The sequence below is a fragment of the Sinocyclocheilus grahami genome, unplaced genomic scaffold, assembly GCF_001515645.1.
Source record: "Sinocyclocheilus grahami isolate Dianchi unplaced genomic scaffold, SAMN03320097.WGS_v1.1 scaffold257.1, whole genome shotgun sequence".
In the NCBI taxonomy this organism is placed as follows: Eukaryota; Metazoa; Chordata; class Actinopteri; order Cypriniformes; family Cyprinidae; genus Sinocyclocheilus; species Sinocyclocheilus grahami.
Genome location: NW_015505436.1, coordinates 1,496,510 through 1,506,558, shown reverse-complemented (window position 1 = coordinate 1,506,558; position 10,049 = coordinate 1,496,510). Strand labels below are relative to the sequence as shown.

General features: G+C 38.0%; 1 protein-coding gene across 1 annotated transcript; it reads right to left on the bottom strand.

The window, feature by feature from the left end:
* Positions 1 to 5,565: 5,565 nt before the first annotated feature.
* On the bottom strand, positions 5,566 to 10,049 carry LOC107598889 (dihydrolipoyl dehydrogenase, mitochondrial-like). The gene is made up of 10 exons (XM_016290329.1): positions 9,978 to 10,049; positions 9,418 to 9,493; positions 8,899 to 8,978; positions 8,751 to 8,819; positions 8,596 to 8,665; positions 8,300 to 8,400; positions 8,037 to 8,177; positions 6,116 to 6,217; positions 5,769 to 5,959; positions 5,566 to 5,686 (listed from the first exon to the last, which is right to left on the bottom strand). Exons 1-10 carry the CDS (start codon positions 10,047 to 10,049, stop codon positions 5,566 to 5,568), a joined length of 1,023 nt encoding a protein of 340 aa, XP_016145815.1.

Sequence of the window (10,049 nt, the reverse complement as noted above, 5' to 3'; positions counted from 1 at the left end):
GCAGATTTATTAAAAAAGAAAAACTGAAATATCACATGGTCCTAAGTATTCAGACCCTTTGCTCAGTATTTAGTAGAAGCACCCTTTTGATCTAATACAGCCATGAGTCTTTTAGGGAAAGATGCAACAAGTTTTTCAGGGGATCCTCTGCCATTCCTCCTTGCAGATTTTCTTACTTCCCGGCCGTCTACACTTTAAGTAACTGAGAATTCTTCAAGGTGGCAAAGAGAATTTACAAAGGGACCAAATTGTTATTCTTTATTAACATGTACAAAGGGATAGATCACAAAATCTTATACTTATACTTATACTAAATACTTAGGACCATGTGATATTTCAGTTTTTCTTTTTTAATAAATCTGCAAAAATGTCAACAATTCTGTGTTTTTCTGTCAATATGGGGCGCTGTGTGTACATTAATGAGGAAAAAAATGTACTTAAATGATTTTAGCAAATGGCTGCAATATAACAAAGAGTGAAAAATTTAAGGGTGTCTGAATACTTTCCGTACCCACTGTATATATATATATATATTTACAGATGCATAGCCTGATGCTCCACCTTCACTCCTAATTGTAGCTGCCCTCAGTAGCACTCAAACAAAGTGGGCACTGCACCTTTCTTCAGTAGCCGGCATCCTGAGGGAGTCGATGGCTCAATCAAATCATCACTCTTGAAGTGACGACTGCAGACTCTTGTGTTAGGAGTGATATTATAATCCTCATATCAGATATAGTGAATCCATTTTTTATGAGTTTCCTTGTCCAAAGGGAAAGTATGGAAACTAACCACAGAATTACTCAAGATGCCCCACCACAACCACCTCTGCCACTAGATGGTTACAACCTTGACCCACATGTGTGCTTATTTGTACATAGCAAACATGGACTACTGCACATGAAGTCACTGGCAGTATCTCTGGAAACAGCACACAAGATTGAGCATGTATCAAAGTTTACAGAAACCCTGTATCAAAGTTATTTATATTTACGTGTTTACAGAAATGTATCAAAAGTTATTTATATTTACAGAAGCACTCACAAAGTTAATTATATTTACATGTTTACAGAAACGTTGCATCAAAGTTATTTATATTTACGTTTACAGAAGCACAATCAAAGTTATTTATATTTACATGTTTATAGAAACACTGTATCAAAGTTATTTATCTTAACCACATCCCCCCACACAATCATAACAAAATGTATATTGCATGTACTGTATAATATACAAAATTAGAAAGGAATGATAAATGACATAGACGTTGCACCTTCACGCCGAAGGCACTTGAAGCTTCTTGAACTCATTAATAAAACGTTACATTCTAATATAATATACTAAAATGTTATGTTACTACAGTTAATAAAATATATAATATAAAACAATTATTTGTAATCACTAGTTAATCGAAAATTTGACAGCAAGACCACTCTATTACCACAGCTTGCTATGGTATGGTATTGCACAGAATGCTAAACCGGAAGCTCGCATACAACTGAAATTTTAGCGGAAATACATAGGCGGTGGGCCTTGCATAGAAATAGATGTCACCCATTCAAAGTAAATAGATGCATTGGCGTATGACATCAAAGTACAGCGAGTGCGATTGGAGAGCAGACGACTCTTTATGGTGTTGAATTGCTCTCACGGTACTTTGATGTCATACGCTGATCGGTCAGCGTACTGTCCCAAATCGCACCCTAAACCCTCACAGCCTTCTTCTGAGTCCACACTTTCGTGACGTAATGCCACTTTGACTGTTGGGTAGAAGTCTGCCGGGGAGCTCACCTTAGTGAGGGCTCGGCAGAAGTGCGCATCGAGGGCACTTGCGAGCACCCTTCTGAAAGCTAAAATGATGAATGGGACACCCTAAGGTCTCGTGGACTTAACGGACATGTGCATGTGGCGGCCATTGTAAGTCCACAAGACCGTAAGTGCACATGAAGTGTGCCATTTGGGACAAGGCCGATGACTTGAAGGTTGACTTGAAGCAGTGCATGCCGGTTAGAAATTTTGTCCGATGCCATGTTACTGTGACGTATGGCATCAAAGTACCGCAAAAGCAGTTCGAGAGCAGTCGGCTGACTCAGTCGGAGTAGTTACTCCAAAGCAGCTGCAGGAGATCTGATGACGACAGCTGTTTCACGATTGACCGAATTCACCACATGGCAACGATGACGTGTTTCGTGTTTATTCTGACACCTTTGGTTCCACTAATACAGTTTATAACAGTAAAAGCTATTTTACTGTAGTTACAATGTTATTTTGAGTCATGGTTATCAAAAAACACTGGTAGAAGTATATATTGACCCACTTTAATGGTATTTAAATAGTATAGGCATATGTTGAACTTTAGTCTTGTACAGATACTCACGCGGTGTTTGAGTGAATTAAACACATTTCAGAGACATTTTCATGAGGCAACACAAATACTTTTCATGTAGTGTTTAATACCACCATCTGTACAAGAATAAAGTTCAACATATACCTATACTATTTAAATACCAATAAAGGAAGGAGAAAATGTCCGACTTTACATCTCCGCTTTCACTGACTGCAAGCGGCAACTATCACCGATTGGTCTGTGCAGCGCCGCATGAAGTCAAACACACCTAATGAGAAATGTGTTAACACTGATGCTCCGTGTGAATGCACCGTTAAAGGTAGGGTAGGCCATTTCAGAGAGGCAAGCAAGCCAGCTTTGAAAGCATAAGATCTCACCCTCCCTGCAAATCACTCTCCAAAGCCACGCCTCCTCCAAAACACATAAACGTGCTCCGACAGAGCAGAGGCTAACCAGTCACGCGATGAGAGACGGGGTTGGTGGAGGATTGAATGCAACGGTGTCAGATTACCTCCCATTTCATTCTCCAGTGAGAAAACAGTACAGTACAAAGCGCATAATATTACAGTAATAAAGCCGTCCATGATATACCATGTCTGTGCGAACAGGGTGTGTGGAGATATGTAAATACATTGTTGACAGGCAGGTAGGACAGCCTATCGTAGTCCTCGGACTAAATGACTGAATATACTATACTGAATATACTATATACTATACTGAATATAACTAGTTGCCATATCAACACTATATAGAGGGAAAAATGCTACAACAATTACAGCGTGTTCATACGCAGCATGTTGTCACATTTCCATTATTTCAGGGTGAAAATAAGTACACACTGTATTAATGAAACAAGACCACATATTTGTACAAGATATGTGAAATTAATGTGGAAAAAATAAATATTCTGAAACCTCAAGTGAATTTACACACAAAAATGAGAGAAAGCTAAAAAGTTTTAGGTTGTGTCCCACTCTCCTCTGCACACTAATTTTCCTATGGACCCGCTGAAGTAGCCTTTGCCATGAATAAAACTGGCTCGTATCTCCTGTTTTGGGAGAGCTGTGCGTGGAGGGAAAGATGTGTGTGTGTGTGTGTGTGTGTGTGTGTGTGTGCAGCTCTGCATTTTTCTGACTGTTTTCTTTGTCTATTTGTTCACATTGTTTTTAACTAGTCTATGCTGTATAGATGTGTTTGGTCATGTTATAACGTCTCCCTCACATGTTACAACCCATTACAGCGTGTTCATACGCAGCATGTTGTCACATTTCCATTATTTCAGGGTGAAAATAAGTACACACTGTATTAATGAAACAAGACCACATATTTGTACAAGATATGTGAAATTAATGTGGAAAAAATAAATATTCTGAAACCTCAAGTGAATTTACACACAAAAATGAGAGAAAGCTAAAAAGTTTTAGGTTGTGTCCCACTCTCCTCTGCACACTAATTTTCCTATGGACCCGCTGAAGTAGCCTTTGCCATGAATAAAACTCTAATTCTGCAACTGAATGGTCATGTACGTGGAACACATTAAGATTAACCTGTTTTCAATGACTGGAAAATCATCAAAAGCTGCTCTAGTCTGATGATCAACATAATTTAGGGAACTGAAACTGGTTTAAAATAAACCAACATGCAAAATAAGGTAGCTAAAAACAGCTGAATTAAATTTAACCTTAACAGAAGGTGACACATTTCTCTCACCCTACGTTTACATCTGTCCATCTGCAGTTATTAGCTAATTGATTTGAGCTTCTTAAGAGTTTAATACCCTCCCATCATCTGAAAGTATAGTGTGTGAGCATTACAGCTCTCAGATACCATCATGTTGCCATTACATAGATGTACACTTGTACACTATAGCACATAATGCTTTACTTTACATTGATGGTTTGCTCGTGAATATTTTCAGAAATTAAATCAGAGCACACAGCATTATAGGCTACATGAAGACCACTAAGTAGATCACTTCCTGAAAGCCTTTTATAGCTTTGTGTGGACGCGTGAAATAGAATAGCAATATCATGTAGCATCAGTGGGTTGGAAAAACTTAAATTTCATTTTCCAATCGTTTGTGCATTTCAGTGTCTGAAGTTACACTCCCCAGCAATCATTTATATTCACAGAAACATGTATTTTTCCAAAGTAAACACAAAAAGATGCTTATTTAGAAGAATATAAATAAACAAAAGGTTTTACATGGTTTTTCGTGGTGTTTTATGCATATTCTGAATTATGCATAAACTGTAAATGTAACAAAATTATATATATATATATGTATATATGTATATATATGTATATATGTATATATGTATATATATATATATATATATATATATATATATATATATATATATATATATATATATATATATATATATATATATATATATATAGCTTAATAGTTATAAGCTACATACACAATTAATGTGATGTAAAGGTAATCTAGATATGATATTTATGTCCTAAATTCTTCACTTTCAAACGTTTAAATGTTCAAACCCTCAACCTTTCAACAACTTTAATGACCAAGCTTTTATTTTGACAGAATCCTGAAATGCTGTAAAGCTCTGTCGAAAAATTTTGGAAATTATGTGTGTAATTAAAGTAAAAACAGCGCAAGTTGGGTCCAAAAATGCACATTAAATGATGAATTTGAAATGAATTTCACTGCATTTTTTGAAAACCAAGACGCTCTGAGATGCTGAAAACACCGGAACATTGGCTGTGCATGTATGTGCTAAACACGGTGCCATGCTTTACTCTAAAACACGCAGTGCAACAAAATATGCATTTAATTAAATTGCAGTGTTTGATTTGATAATTATGCTAAGCTTTATCGTGATTTTTATGCAACCCCATTTATTTATTTTCATTTTATATTCAATATAATTATTCACTTTTTACCAGATAATGAGCCCCTGCAGAAAACTGAAATAAGCTTTGAATTCAGGGTATAGTGAATAAAATGAATCAGGAAGGATGGGTGTTGAAATTTGTCAAATGAAGTGCTAACAGGATATATCGCCATCTGTTAAACAGTGTCTTGCAGCAGTAACACCAGCAATAACAACCATCTCTCATCTGACTTTGCTGAGGAATACATTTAGAAGCCAGGCTGCTGAGTATCTGTCAGCTATGAACGTGAGAAGAGTGAAATGGGAAATACTTGCATATCTAAATGTCTGTGTTGTGAGCTATTCAGTTAGTATTTTTCAACTTTCTATACCGACAGCCTCAAGGCCGAGGTTACTGGCGAAGGGACGGCGGCCAATGCACACCAGCAGAACGTCACAGGTGAGCGTCTCGCTCTTGCCGCCAGCTGCAGCTTCCACACTAACCAACGGAAACAACAAAATGGGCAAAAGCACTAGATGAATTAGTTCCTACACAGCAGATGAATAAACGCTGCACTCACGCCACATCGATCTTGCCGTCAGGTCTCCTGCTGGCGCCCATGACCTTGGTGCTCAGTTTGAACTTCAACCCCTGCTTCTGGAGAATTCGCTGGAAGTTCTTGGAGATCTCCATGTCAATGCCCATTCCGCCGACGTGGCCGAGGAACTCCACCGCTGTGACTTTGGCACCAAGCCTCTGCCATACGGACCCCTGGAAACAAACAGAATGGATCTCCATTATCAAACCCAATTCAGAAGCATCATTGGACTTCAAATGTTACAAACAAGCAGTTTCATGACCAAAATTTAGATCAGTGTTATGATGATTATGGAATGAAACACCACAATCAACCAATTGCCTACTCACCAACTCTACGCCAATGACTCCAGCTCCAATCACGATGAGCTCATCTGGAACCTTCTTGAGGGACAAAGCGCCGGTGGATGAGACAATGGTGTCTTCATCGATCTATCAAAAGAGGATCATAATTATACAAGACAGCAGACCAAGCAAGAAAACTCTTTTGCCTGAAGTAAAACCGTGAAATCGCAATATGGCTTATTGCAATTATCAAATCACAAAGACTCAAATTTAAATAATGAGAAGAAGCGCTTATAAACTGGCTGTTGTCAACAAAAGAGAAGATTTAAAGGTGTGTGCAAAAAAAAAAAAAAAAGCGAATTTAATCATTTGTGCAAGTAGATTACACACAAAGTAATGCAGAGATGGGAATAGATGCAAATTGGGCAACGCGATTGCCACAAACGCGTGATATTTGCCTCGTTCGCATCTTTCAACTCGAGTGGGAAATTCAAAACTCGAGAAATTACGCACTGTCACGCCGGCCAATCAGAGAGGAGCTTACTGACACGTCCAGATTGACTTGTTGTTGTTTGTTGATGTGCGTTAAGACACTCCTCATTGAGCGATATCTTTATCCACACGAGTGACGAGAAAAACATCCCGCGAGTAATCTAGAGTGATTAACGCAATGCTAATATTCGCTTCGCTTTTGGTGCACACACCATAAGGGCTCTTTGTGGTTTTCCAGGAAAATGAAAGCTCAGTGGTTTAACATCGGAAAATTAAGAAATAAAAATAACAATATTACTATTGTAATTTTACAGTTGTACTATAACAAAATTATTATGTTTTTTCTTAAATGCTTAGTTTATTTTACAGTGAAATACTGCAATTGTAATATTTCTTATTTTGTTCGATATTTTTATTTAGCAATTATTATTGTAATTATTATTTATTTCATAGTCATAATGATATAAACAAATAAGCACAGCAAACATGGAGCTTTAAAAAAAAAAATCATAATTCTAACTTACAATACAAATAAATATATTGGAAAATAAAATGGGTATAATATACTAATTAATAATTTACTATTTTACCAAATATTTCTGCATGCTATGCATTTTATCCTTATTACAGTTTCGCGCAGTTAGTTTAGCAAGCTGTTAATTGGCAAACTCTACTGAAACCACATGTGATTTGAGGCTTCTGTGGGTGGCACATGTAGAGCAGGGGTCTTCAACTCTGGCCCTCGAGGTCCACTTTCCTGCAGAGTTTAGCTTCAACCCTAATCAATCAAACACACCTGAACAAGGTAATCAAGGTCTTTTAGGATTGGTACAAAGTAACAGGCAGGTGAGTTTGAACAAGGTTGGATCTAAACTCTGCAGGAAAGTGGATCTCGAGGACGAGTTGGGAACCTCTGATGTAGAGTGTTCCACATCGCTCACTTATGAGGTTCCATATCGATTAGGATGCTCATTTAAACTCAAAGTATACTTCAACCGTCCACATTCCGCAACGGTCCACACATTGTCGGTGTAACGCAGTGTCCGTGGACATCAGCGCACAGTTTGTGTGCGACCCAATTTTTGTTCCTGTGGATGGTCTGCATACAACAGCGCAGACACAAGGTGAACTGCGCATGTGTCGAACTCGTCCATGAGAGCTCATCTGCAGCTGAGTATACTTTAAAAGCTGTGCGGAAGATGGAAAGAAATACACCCAGGCCTTTAGAAGGCAGCTGTCAGTGAAGCCGGTAGACAGTGCTGATGATACACAGGGCAACTTTGCCATCAATGGCCAACCAGGTGAGATACAGGGCCCACGACCGATCTAAATTATCCAGATAGAAATTTGTTACCCATTCTCAATGGGAAAGTGCCCAAGCAACATTGTTTAAAAAAAGCTGCCCGGCAAAATTGCTCAAAAAGTTGCTCCGTGTGTCATCAGCGGCTTATGTTCTTGTTTATCGCTGATGTACCTCAATGCCTGGGAAGGGGGTGACCTCTGATCCAGTAGCGATGAGGATGTTCTTAGTGTTTATGACCTGTTCTCCATCAGCAGTCTTTGCGGTCACTTGACTCTTGCCAGTTACCGTTCCAAAACCATTGATGTGAGTTACCTAGGGATTGCAAAAAGAAAAAAATAATTTAGTATAGCTCTAAAAAGTGTATTGATCTACAACGGCATATTACCATTGGATAAACAGATAAAACAAATAAAAAAAGAAATACTGAATCTCACTTTGTTCTGCTTGAATAAGTGTGCGATTCCTCCGGTCAGAGCTTTGACAGCCCCGCTCTTCTGTGCCATCATCTTCTCCAGGTTCAATGAGAGCCCCTGAACTAATGTAGAAGAAATCATGATGAAACAGATTGACTAACAGACTTAAAAGACATGATTTGAAAAAAGAAAAAAAAAATCCTCTATAATTTATTACAGTTTAAATGGCCTCATTCAAATCTGTTGGCTTCTGCATATCCTTGACACAATAACACGCGATATGTGGACCCATATCACATGTTTACACTTGAACTTACTTTCAATGCCTCTGCTTTCGAAATCGTTTCCGTGTGCCAGATGATACAGGTACGAGTTGTTCAGCAGAGCCTTAAATAAGCAAAAAAAAAAAAATCAAGTTGAGCATAACTTAGTCATTTTGGAAAAGCACTTTAAAAAAATAAAAATCACAAACCTTTGACGGGATGCAGCCCACGTTCAAGCACGTTCCTCCGAGGGTCGTGTTCTTTTCCACACATACTGTCTGTGAAAGAAGTTTGCATGTTACCAACACAGTCAAAGAAAAGCTGATGGTATCTGTGACCCGGGTGTCAAAATGATACCTTAAAGCCAAGCTGAGCTGCTTTGATGGCGGCGACGTATCCTCCAGGCCCAGAGCCCACAACTGTGACATCAGCATCAACTTTGACAGAACAAATTATTGTTTCAGTATGGATTTACATATTAGTGCATTTCATATCATTTAGCTTGTCTATTGTTAAAGGTCATCACTGAATGTTTATAAATATAACAGTACAGATATGATTATATAAAGGCCCGTTCACACCAAGGATAACGATATCTAAAGATAACGATAAAGATATAGTTCTAAAAATCATTCTGAATATTAAAGAATAGCAGAGTTCATACCACAGCTATAACGATAAAGGCACAGAGAAACAATATCATTGGAATCACCAATGATATAACTGGCAGCCAATCAGAATCAATCCTGCTGTCACAAGCTCGAGAACTTAAAGCGGCAGACACGTGTGCTTAGAATAAACAGACGATATCGTCCGCTGGTGTGGACGCTAATATCGTTATCGTTCTTGGTGTGAACGGGGCTTTAGTCGTCTTACTTGGTGCTTTGTCAGCATACGTTCTCAACGACAAGACTGTGGCTCCATGCAGCTTGTTGGGGAGGTGCTGACCTCGCTGTATTGTACAAAAGAAATAGAAACAACAAAACTTTATTTTATTATACAGATATTGCTTCTACATATGCTATTTTAATGCTTACAAATGACAAAATATTTAAATACACTTTTAAATCAAATAAATAATCCAAAGGGAGAATGAAACAAAAATAGAAAAATAGATGTCAGCATTTAAAGGGATAAAGGTCCCTTTGCATAATTATGTTGCAATAAAGGCAATGTCTCCATATTAAATATTAGATTTAAAAAAAAAAAAAAAAAAGAAGAAAAGAACTTAAATTAGAAATGTTTTGGCTGCTAACTGAAAATAAGTTGAAGTACTAACTAAAACTGATCAGGGCCAAGAGTCAAACACGTCCATTATAATTGGCCTCCGTTAACCTTGTCTAATAGGTGCTTAAAGTTGATTGGTTGATGGCGGCCATGCTTTTCAAGATACATCAATGCCCTCAAATGCTGCGTTCACGCCATGTCGTAATTACCGTAATTCCGAGATGACAGCACGTGACGTTCAACTCGGTGCTGTTCATGTCCTCGGACTGGGGATTATCCAT

Coding starts and splice junctions, on each gene's coding strand:
- LOC107598889 (XM_016290329.1), bottom strand. CDS start 10,049: ATGGATAATCCCCAGTCCGAGGACATGAACAGCACCGAGTTGAACGTC. Junction 8,820..8,898: donor CAGCTCAGCTTGGCTTTAAG/GTATCATTTTGA, acceptor CTTCTTTCACAG/ACAGTATGTGTGGAAAAGAA. Junction 8,178..8,299: donor ACTTATTCAAGCAGAACAAA/GTGAGATTCAGT, acceptor TGCAATCCCTAG/GTAACTCACATCAATGGTTT.